Source organism: Lepidochelys kempii, chromosome 1 (assembly GCF_965140265.1).
Source record: "Lepidochelys kempii isolate rLepKem1 chromosome 1, rLepKem1.hap2, whole genome shotgun sequence".
Lineage (NCBI taxonomy): Eukaryota > Metazoa > Chordata > Testudines > Cheloniidae > Lepidochelys > Lepidochelys kempii.
In genome coordinates this window covers 6,170,756-6,182,063 of record NC_133256.1, presented here as the reverse complement: position 1 = coordinate 6,182,063, position 11,308 = coordinate 6,170,756, and the positions used below count along the sequence as shown (strand labels likewise).

General features: G+C 47.7%; 1 protein-coding gene and 1 non-coding gene across 2 annotated transcripts; one reads left to right on the top strand and one right to left on the bottom strand.

Annotated features, from left to right (window-relative positions):
• The first annotated feature begins 2,580 nt into the window (after positions 1-2,580).
• LOC140905672 (U2 spliceosomal RNA) lies at positions 2,581-2,767 on the top strand. The gene has a single exon (XR_012156915.1). It is a non-coding gene; the product is annotated as a U2 spliceosomal RNA (small nuclear RNA).
• Positions 2,768-4,572: 1,805 nt separating this feature from the next.
• Positions 4,573-5,652, bottom strand: LOC140907160 (olfactory receptor 52K1-like). The gene has a single exon (XM_073332466.1). It carries the CDS (start codon positions 5,629-5,631, stop codon positions 4,573-4,575), a length of 1,059 nt encoding a protein of 352 aa, XP_073188567.1. The 5' UTR covers positions 5,632-5,652.
• Positions 5,653-11,308: the final 5,656 nt, after the last annotated feature.

Below are 11,308 nucleotides of genomic sequence, written 5' to 3'. Positions count from 1 at the left end.
CTAAGAACAGGGCCTCAGACTGTCACAATAAGAGAAGGCCCTTACACCGGCAGACAGTGATTTTGATTCTTTCTTTTATACCTCTATAACTAGCCAAGTGATAAGAATACACCTAAATTTTTAGCGCATAGGCCTTTACAGACAGGCCTGAATATTGATATCCTAACATACACCGCCACTTAGCGCGCTGAAACTTTCTTTGCTCAGGGGTGTGAAAAAACACCCCCCGAGCGCTGCACATTTCAGCGCTGTGACGTGGCAGTGTAGATAATGCTGCAGCGCTGGGAGCGGGAGCTGTTCCCCTCGCAGAGGTGGTTGTATTACAGCGATGGGGGAGCTCTCTCCCAGCGCTGGAGCCGCGGCTACACAGGCCTGCTTAACGTCGGCTGTGTAGACACACCCTCAGAGAGACAAGGTGGGTGAGGGGATGTCTTTTATGAGGCCAGCTTTTGCTGGCGAGAGAGACACGCTTGTGAGCTGACACAGAGCTCTTCAGGTCTGGGAAATGTGCTTGGTCACAGCTGAATATAAGGTGGAACAGATTTAGGTTAAGTAGTTAGCACATTTCAGGGGACTGTTCAAGGTGAAGTGGCCTGTCAGCACTTGTCCTGTCACGCCATCTCACCTGTGGGGGAACACTTTTCACAAAGCTGTCATTCTCTATATCTGACCTGTTTGTCCTCATCCTTAATGGAAACCTGCACAGCACCTTCCGAAGACAAGCGGCGAGCTTAAATTCATAACTTTGCTAGACACTAAGGCTATATCAACGTTACAAAGATAAGTCAACCTATGTTAAGTTGACTTGTAGCCACTGCATCATTTACTGTGGTGGCTGATGTCCACATGACCCTCCTGTTGGTGGAGCACATCCTCACCAGCAGCGCTTCCACTGACTAGTGGGGCAGTGTGGGGGACTGAGAGCTACTGATTCATTCTCAGCGTGCTCCACTGCCACCTTGAGCCTGACCCAGCCTCTGCAATCTACCTGCCTGACCCCGTGTTCGCTGTCTCCTAAATTCCATGCACCCCAACAAGCCTCTGCTCATACCCGCCATCTTATCACCGGCCACGCTCCCCCAGGCTGATGGGCATTTAAACCTGCAGCTCTTTCCCTTATGGCTGCTGCGGCTGCAGGTCCAAGGAGATGGCTGTTCCCTGGTGAGCTTTCTGTTGTAAACTTGAGGGGGTTTATTTTTACTCTCAACTTTTCTAAACGTCATGTTAGTCATCTCCCAGGGTGCTTCTATGGCCACGACAGCCTAGAATCTGAGTGCCTCCCAATCTGTAATGTATTTCTCCTCAGAGCACCCCTGGGAGGTAGGCAGTGCTGTTATCCCATTGTACGGATGGAGAACTAAGGCACAGAGGCTAAGTGATGTGCCCAGGGTCACTTAAGAAGAATGTGGCTGAGCAGGGAATTGAGCCTGGGTCTTGGGAGTCCTAAGTGCATGCCCTAACCACTGGCCCACCCTTCCTCTCAGTGCTTCTTAACTCCCATGTTCTGCTCTGCTGGCGAGAGGTTTGGAGTTAAGCATCAAGGAAGATCCATAAAGTCTAATGGAAACAGCAGTGTTGTCCAGACCCCCCTGTTGAGTCAATCTGATTTCATGAAGCCACTGTGGTGCTGTCATTTCCTATATCTGTGCCTTTGACCTATCCCCCTGCCCCCTTCCCCTCTGTTCTCCTGTTGCTTAATTTAGATTAAGTTCTTCTGAGCACATACAGTCAGAGCTTTCATCATCTGGAGGCCAGAAGGGACCATTGTGCTCACTTAGTTTCACTGCTTTCATAACATGGGCCCAGATAATCTCGTCCTGTAATTTTTCAGTCAAACCCATTATTTGTGCTTGAACTATCACAGCTCTGTTAGAAAGGCATCTGTCTTAACATAGAGACCGCAAATGAGGGAGACTCCACCTCATCTCGTGGTAAATGGTTCCAATGGATAATTGTCCTCACTGTTGAAAATGTGCACGTTATTTCTAATCTGTTATCTGGTGCCATGTAAATACTAAGTATGCCGATAGCGCTGTCCCTATGCAGGACAACTCCCTGGCCACACCTGCTCTGGGCTTTGACATGAGGCAGCGGAGCTAACGGATACATGACTTGCTGAGGCACGGGTTGGGATGCTGCAAACAAACCGCTGCTCGGGCCTCACTTTTGCATCTACTCAGGTATGCAATTAGGTGTGCAAAAATCCAAGTGTGTGACATACGTGCACTTAGCTTGATTGCAACAAGTGTGTAAATAGGCTGTTGGATGTGTATCTGGTTACTTCCATGCAGGGTGCCAGCCATTTGTGGTCAGAGGATGTGTAAATCATGCTTGGGTCTGCATCTGTGAAAACAGAGTGAAGTCCACCCTGTCTCAGTGCAAGGCCTAGGCACCACTTACAGCTCCTGAAAAGCTGCCATTGCGTGTGTATCTCTTTGAGCTGATGCTCCTTAATTTACTGACAAAAAAACCCACAGTGCTCTTGGCCTACCAAAGTCCGTGATCAAGTGTCTTGATGTTTTTGGTCTTTTGGCCCCGAGATGAAAGCCTTGTCTGTGTCTCTTGGATCGTGGAGTACACACACATTATGTTTTAAGTTATAGCTGTTCTTATCAGTTTAATAGCTGATATGTCCTTTATTTGAGGACTGTATATTAAATTTATTTTTGAAACGGGGATGGAATAGGTGCTGACCGGTACCGCTGCTAGCCCCAAAGCAGCTGTGGAAGAGAGAGCTGGTCTTTTTTCCAAGGATTCTTTTCCCTTTAAACTAGCTTTGCATTTTTAAAATGTCCTTGGTTCTTGCAGTAAAAGATGCGGAGAGCCCTTTATAGAGAGAGAGAGAGTCAAGAAGTGGCCGACAGGAAATAGGAAAATCCCCACCCTCCCTGCACAAAACTCATCCTTGCTCCTTATGGAAGAGGAGAGTGACCCCAAAGAGAAGACCATGACTTCCCAGTGTCTCTTAATTAAGCAGAATATCTTCCCCCACCATTTAAGTTAAAACCTAACAGTGCTGCATAAAGTTGGGGCCCCAACTTTAAACGTGTGGTGGGTGCTATACAGACGCTGTACCAGTTTCCTCCCTAGCGTAGCTTCCGGGGGCAAGCAGGGCTTCTTGCAATTCTGAATAGTGGAGGCGGCTAATTTATTGACACCGAGCACTGATGTACTGGACCTGGAAAAAGGGAGTGCTCTCCTATTACCTCCACCAGAGCGGCCTAGAAGGAAATGAAATACAACCCCAGTCAAATGCAAAGGAGGTAATACAGCTCCTGGTTACCCAGAACACTCTCGACATACTGGTTTGACTCTTGACATATGAAACACTCTCTTATTCCCACCCTTAGGACGTTGGAAGGCCTTTTAAAACGCGGGATTATGCAGCCCACGGTCTAGGCCCCTGCTGCATTGAGACTGACAGGCTGCATAGTCGCAGTTCTGCTTTCAGCCAACACGTCAAGCGTGGTTTTACAGAGTCCTAAAGCCTGCTCCGGCAAGAGGGCATGGTCCCTCTCCTCGGGAGCTGCGGGGTGCAGAATGCAAGGGGGAAGAACCAACCCTGACTGTTTCCAGTTATGTGGAAGAAAACAAGTCCTCACTCTGCGTTTGTCAGCAACAAGTCAGAGACACTTTATTACGCGCCATTGGAAGGGAAGACTGCGGTTGGACAGGGGGTCCCCGGTCCTTGGGCAGATCTTTGCTAGATAAACAATTAGGGCAAGCATTTATACCTTTCGTTGCATACAATAATGATCAACAGCCGCGTCTTGTTTATACATATTCCTTCCTGATATCTTACTTTTCTCCGCAGTTCCTGCTACAGTCTGCGTTCCATTCTTATCTAACACAAGGTCAAAACAGCATCTCTTACAGTTTTTCCCACTCGCCCAGGCCCTGCCTTAAAGTCTCACGTTATTAGAGTTAGAGTTGGCCTGATCCTTGCTCTATTCCTAAGAAAACTAAGATGTCTGCGTCGAAATTCCCTTTATCCCTTTTTCCACTTCCACAGTTATTTCAGGCAACGTGGTGTTTCAGTGAAAGCTTTTTAAATGCCGTTCACAGCAGTGGCCTGGGATGAGATCCGGTGCATCCGGCTGTCTCTTCTGCCTCATCTCCTCAAACATTGTAAACCGAAAAGGGAATTGCTAGGAACCTGTCTGCGCCTTACCGTTGAAGATGATCCTATTCTACATTTAATTAATTGGCATGGCGGCTCTCTGGGCCTTGGGTCTCAGCCACGTGCTGTTTGTAAAGCCCCCAGCAAATGTTGACTGCTGTATAAATAAAATAACAAGCAGAGCTGCTCCAGGGCCTTGCAGACAGTGACGGCACACACTAAAGAACGGTGTGCTGGTTCCAGGGTGGGGTCTTGAGATTATTGGGCGCTCAGCTTACACGGTCCCAGAGCGTCCATGTCACTGGGCTGCTGTGATTGGATGTATGGTCTGTCCGCTCTGAAGGTCCCAACCGTGCAAGGCGCTGAGTGCCTCCAGCTCCCAGCACGGTCACGGGGAGTTGAAGGTGCGCAGCTGCTGCAGGGGAATGATCCCTCTATTACCAGTTACACGTCTATCCTCCAATGCCCTCTGCGGCAGTTCCTATGTCCTCTTTCTTGGCAATGGAGGGCAGACCCTTGTCATCCTGAGCAGGGAAAGCCTCGTGTGGCTCAGCACCAACGATTTGCCTTCTCCCAAAGGACCTCAGGACACGCTGCTTGATCTCCTTCGTCCTCACACCGTAAATGATGGGGTTGATGGTGGATGGGAGCAGCAGGTAGATGGCGCTCAGCAGATTATGCATGTCCTGCGAGATGGCCTGGCCAGACCGATACACGATGGAGGAGAAGAGGCTGGAAGAGTACATGAAGAACATCACTAGCAGCTGGGTGCTACAGGTGTGGAAGGCTTTATGCCGTAGGCTGCCTGAGGCGATTTGCAGGGCCGTGTGGACAATGGAGGTGTAGGAGGCCAGGATACAGACGGTATCGAAGATAATGATGACGGCTCCCACCACCATGCCCAAGATGCTGTTGTGGGATGTGCTTCTGCAGGCCAAACTCACCAGAGCCATGTGCTCACATGCGAAATGCTGGATGATGTTGGACTGGCAGAAAGGCAGCCTGGAGGCTAGAATGACCATGGGGCAGACCACAGAGATGCCGCGGATCAGGGCAGCGAGGGTCAGCGTCACCAGCAGGCCCTTGGACATGATGTTCACGTAGTGCAGTGGCTTGCAGATGGCGACGTACCTGTCCAGAGCCATCATCAGCAGAACAGAGGAGTCCATTATGATTATCAGGTAGATAAAAAACATCTGGGCCAGGCAGCCGGGCAGGGAGACACGGCTGGAATGGAACAAGAAGCCCAGCAACATCTGGGGCATGATGGCGTTGGTGCTGCAGAGCCCCACGGCAGAGAGAAGCGAGATCATCAGGTACATGGGGGAGTGCAGGCTCTCCTCCACCCAAATGATGTAGATAACCGTGCAATTTGCCACCACATTCACCAGGTAAAGGCAGAAGAATGGAATGAAGAGGAGAGAGTGAAACTCCTGCAGTCCAGGGAATCCAAGCAGGATGAAATCTGTGTAGGAGAGATTCCCTTCTGGGCTTCGTCTCTCTCCTGTCATGCTGGGGCTGGGCAGTGCGGGGATCGCAGAGCTGTGAAGGGAGGGATGCCGCCTTTCTGTGTTAGAATATTTCTGGCACGTTATAATGGCTACAGAATGAATGCCTGGTTTGCAGAGCAGATCAGTCTGTCTTCATAATGCCCCCATGCCTGTGGTATCTCAGCCCCAGTATCCTGACAATATTATTAGTATTAACATAAGAACGGCCCTACTGGGTCAGACCAATGGTCCATCTAGCCCAGTATCCTGTCTTCCGACAGTGGCCAGTGCCAGGTGCCCCAGAAGAATGAACAAAACAGGGAATCACCAAGTGATCCATCCCCAGTCACTCATTCCAGCTTTTGGCAAACAGAGGCTAGGGACACTATTCCTTCCCATCCTGGCTAATAGCCATTGATGGACCTATCCTCCATGAATTTATCTAGTTCTTTTTTGAACCCGGTTATGGTCTTGGCCTTCACAACATCCTCTGGCAAGGAGTTCCACAGGTTGACTGTGCGTTTTGTGAAGAAATACTTCCTGTTGTTTGTTTTAAACCTGCTGTCTATTAATTTCACTTGGTGACCCCTAGTTCTTGTGTTATGAGTAGTAAACAACACTTCCTTATCTACTTTCTCTCCACCAGTCATGATTAATAGACCTCAATCATCTCTCCCCTTAGTCGTCTCTTTTCCAAGCTGAAAAGTCCCAGTCTTATTAATCTCGCCTCATACGGAAGCCGTTCCATGCTCCTAATCATTTTTGTTGCCCTTTTATGAACCTTTTCCAAGTCCAATATAGCTTTTTTGAGATGGGGCGACCACATCTGTACACAGTATTCAAGATGTGGGTATACCATGGATTTATATAGAGGCAGCATGATATTTTCTGTCCTATTATCCCTCTCTTAATTATTCTTTGCATTCTGTTCACTTTTTTGACTGCTGCTGCACATCGAGTGGATGTTTTCAGAGAACTATCCACAATGACTCCAAGATCTCTTTCTTGAGTGGTAACAGCTAATGTTGGGATTGTTGGGATTATGCTTTCCAGTGTGCATTACTTTGTATTTATCAACATTAAATTTCATCTGCCCAGTCACCCAGTTTTGTGAGATCCTTATGCAGCTCTTCACAGTCTGCCTGGGTCTTAACTATCTTTAGTAATTTTGTATCATCTGCAAATTTTGCCACTTCACTGTTTACCCCTTTTTCCAGATCATTTACGCATATGTTGAATAGGATTGTCCCAGAACATATCCCTGGGGGACACCACTGTTTACCTCTCTCCATTTTGAAAACTGACCATTTATACCTACCCTTTGTTCCCTATCTTTTAACCAGTTACCAATCCATGAGAGCTCCTTCCCTCTTATCCCATGAAGGCTTACTTTGAGTAAGAGCCTTTGTTAAGGGGCCTATTCAAAAGCTTTCTGAAAATCTAAGTACACTATGTCCACTGGATCCCCTTGGTCCACATGCTTGTTGACCCCCTCAAAGAATTCTAGTAGATTGGTAAGGCATGATTGCCCTTTATATAAACAATATTGACTCTTCCTCAACAAATTATGTTCATCTATGTGTCTGACAATATTGTTCATCATTATAGTTTCAAGCAGTTTGCCTGGTACTGAAGTCAGGCTTACAGGCCTGTAATTGCCGGGATCACCTCTGGAGCCCTTTTTAAAAATTGGCGTCACATTAGCTACCCTCCCGTCATCTGGTGCAGAAGCTGATTTAAATGATAGGTTACAGACTACAGTTAGTTCCTTCAGAACTCTTGGGTGAATCCTATCTTTTCCTGGTGACTTATTGCTGTTTAGTTTATCAGTTTGTTCCCAAACCTTCTCTAATGATACCTCAATCTGGGACAGTTTCTCAGATCTGTCACCTAAAAAATCCAGAGACTACTTACAGTCCTTTAATAGTCCCTGGCAAGATGTAAAGTGTCCAGAGCGGCTCTTAGAAACACTACTGAGATAATTCTGATCCAGCTCACTTGGCCAGGGCAGCGAGGAGACTGTCTTTAGTTCAGGCATTGCGTGAAAGGAGCTGAGGCACACAGGGTATTTATGCTCCTCTTGGAAACCCCTGTGGAGCTGATGTCACTGTAGCTGAATCAGAGACATACGAGGCTTGGGCTCTGTATGGCACTGGCATGTAGCAATTCTCCATCCCATCCAGTGTCAGTGGTTTATAGCAACAACGCCTTGGCCATTAGAAATTGCTATCCTCTGTTGCAGACTGGTTTGTTATTGTACGGTTGCTTGTGGGTCCTGGTGTCCTGACGCCACTGCTCATCGTGCTGACCAACACTGTTAGAATTGTGGACATGTGGGGCTGGAAGGGACCTCGAGAGGTCATCTAGTCCAGGCCCCTGCACGGAGGCAGGGCCAAGTAAATCCAGAGCAGCCCTGGCAGGTGTTTGTCCAGCCTGGTCTTAAAAACCTCCAGTGACGGGGATTCCTCAACCTCCCTTGGAGGCCTATTGCAGAACTCAACTCCCCTGAGAGTTAGGAAGATTTTTCATATTCTAACCTGAATCTCCCTTGTTGCAGATTAGGCCCATTACTTCTAGTCCGACCTTCAGTGGACATGGAGAACAATTGATCCCCGTCCTCTTTAGAACAGCCCTTAATGTATTTGATGGCTATTATCTGGTCCCCCTCTCTGCCTTCTTTTCTCAAAACTAAACATGTCCAGTTTTTTTAAACCTTTCCTCATAGGCCAGATTTTTGACACCATGTATCATTTTTGTTGCTCTTCTCTGGATTCTCTACAGTTTGTCTCCATCTTTCCTAAAATGTGGTGCCCAGAACTAGATGCAGGACACCAGGTGCTGCAGGCTGACTGTGCATTGTGTGAAGATGTACTTCCTTTTATTTGTTTTAAACCTTCTGTCTATTGATTTCCTCCAGGTTTTCAGAACACCTAGTCGAAAGGGGACACTGGTGGCTCCGATCAGCACCACCGACCAGGCCATTAAAAGTCTGGTCAGTGGTACAGCGGTGGCCCAGGGCGAAGGCAGGATCCCTGCTTGCCTTAGCTCCGCATGGCTCCTGGAAGCGGCTACCAGGTCCTTGCGGCCCCTAGATGCATGGGTGGCCAGGGAGGCTTCACGCACTGCCCCTGCCCCAAGTACATAAGAATGGCCATACTGGGTCAGACCAAAGGTCCATCTAGCCCAGTATCCTGTCTTCTTACAGTGGCCAATGCCCCAGAGGGAATGAACAGAACAGGGAATCATCAAGTGATCCACTCCTGTCACCCATTCCCGGCTTCTGGCAAACAGAGGCTAGGGACACCATCCGTGCCCATCCTGCCTAATAGCCATTGATGGACCTATCCTCCATGAATTTACCTAGTTCTTTTTTGAACCCTGTTATAGTCTTGGCCTTCACAAAGTCCTCTGGCAAAGTGTTCCACAGGTTGACTGTGCATTGAGTACCAGCTCTGCAGCTCCTATTGGCTGGGAACTGTGACCAACGGGAGCTGCAGGCGGCTCTGCCTGCGGGTGCGAAGGCAGCACTCACCACACAGAGCCACTTGGCTGCCCACGCGCCTAGAGGCCCCAGGGATCTGGCGGCTGCTTCCTCAGAGCAGCAGTAAGTGCTGCCAGGACCCTGCACCCCACCCCCCACTGCAACCCCCTGGCCCAGCCCAGAGTCCCCTCCCAAACCCCTCATCCCTGGACTTGCCAGAGTTTATGTTCTGTTTTATTGTTCTTAGTAGGATGTGAGCTCCACTTTTTAAATGATGTCTTTTTGTCTCTAACCACCTCATTTGCTACACTGTTTAGCCACAGTGGCACTTTTTGGGGTCCTCTTACTGTTTTTTTATTGTGATTATACATTTAGTTTTACTAATATCAAGATAACAAAATATCAAACTTTACTAATATCAAGATACAGCACATCTACAGCGTCGCCCCATCCACTAGGCAAGTCACCCTGTCAGAGATGGAAATTAGGTTGGTTTGGCATGCTTTGTATTTGACAAAGTGGGGGGGGGGCAGGGATAGCTCTAGTGGTTTGAGCATTAGCCTGCTAAACCCAGGGTTGTGAGTTCAATCCTTGAGGGGGCCATTTAGGGATCTGGGGCAAAAATTGGAGATTGGTCCTGCTTTGAGCAGGGGGGTGGACTAGATGATCTCCCAAGGTCCCTTCCAACCCAGATATTCTATGATTCTATGAAAGCGATGCTGTCTATTCCTTACAAGCCTGTTATCCTTGAGGTGCTTGCAAATTGATTGTTTAATAATTTGTTCCAGTATCTTTCATATCTTTCACTTTTGTTGCCCTCCGCTGGACTCTTTCCAATTTTTCCACATGCTTCTTGTAGTGTGGGGCCCAAAACTGGACACAGTACTCCAGATGAGGCCTCACCAGTGTTGAATAGCGGGGAACGATCACGTCCCTCGATCTGCTCTCAGTGCTCCGACTTATACAGCCCAAAATGCTGTTAGCCTTCCTGGCAACAAGGGCACACTGTTGACTTATGTCCAGCTTCTTGTCCACTGTAACCCCTAGGTCCTTTTCTGCAGAACTGCTGCCTAGCCATTCAATCCCTAGTCTGTAGCGGTGCATGGGATTCTTCCGTCCTAAGTGCAGGACTCTGCACTTGTCCTTGTTGAACCTCATCAGATTTCTTTTGGCCCAATCCTCCAATTTATCTAGGTCCCTTTGTATCCTATCCCTACCCTCCAGTGTATCTACCACTCCTTCCAGCTTAGTGTCATCTGCAAACTTTCTGAGGGTGTATCCATGCCATCCTCCAGATCATTAATGAAGGTATTGAAGTCAGGTATTAAAGTCAGGCTGACTTGTCTATAATCCTCTGGATCCTCTTTGTTCCCTTTTTAAAAGATAGGTGTTAGGTTTGCCCTTCTCCAGTCCTCTGGGACCTCACCTGTTCTGCGTGAGTTCTCAAAGATAATTGCTAATGGTTCAAGATTGCTTCAGCTAGTTTTTTAAGTACTGTAGGTTGAATTTAGTCAGGCTTTGCCAACTTGAATACAACTAATTTAGCTAAATATTCTTTAGCCTGCTCTTTCCCTATTTTGGCTTGTGTTCCTTCCGGTTCCCCCCTTCTTGTTAATATTAAATATGTTAAGCATCTGGTCACAATTAACCTTTTTGGTGAAGACTGAACACAGACATTGAACACTTCAGCCTTCTGGATGTCATCAGTTATTAGGTCTCCTCCCCCCTAAGTAGAGGGCCCCAACTTTCTTTCATCTTCTTCTTGCTCCTAATGCATTTAAAGAACCTCTTCTTGTTGCCTTTTATGTCCCTTGCCAGGAGTAACTCGTCCAGCCTTTCTGATTCTGTCCCCACATGCTTATGCTATTCTTTTGTACTCATCCTTAGCAATTGGCCCATGTGTTCATGGAGATTTGATGATCATGGAAACATGATGATTTCTGTTACTGGGCCCCGATATCAAGTACAAGTCCATGATGCATGATGATAGCAAACACTGGTGTAGCGTTTTGAATTTTCAATTAATCCATGTTTCCCCTTTTTGTGGGGTTCCTTGTTGATTTTCAGCTCACTGAAGAGCTCCTGATGGAGCCATATTATCTCATTGTTTCCTTGTGCCCCCCCCACCATCGGTGTGCCTGGTTTTATTTGTTGTCATTTGTTTTCTATTTTTATATTGTAAGGTTTTGGGGGCAGGGAATGTCTTTTTGTTCTGTG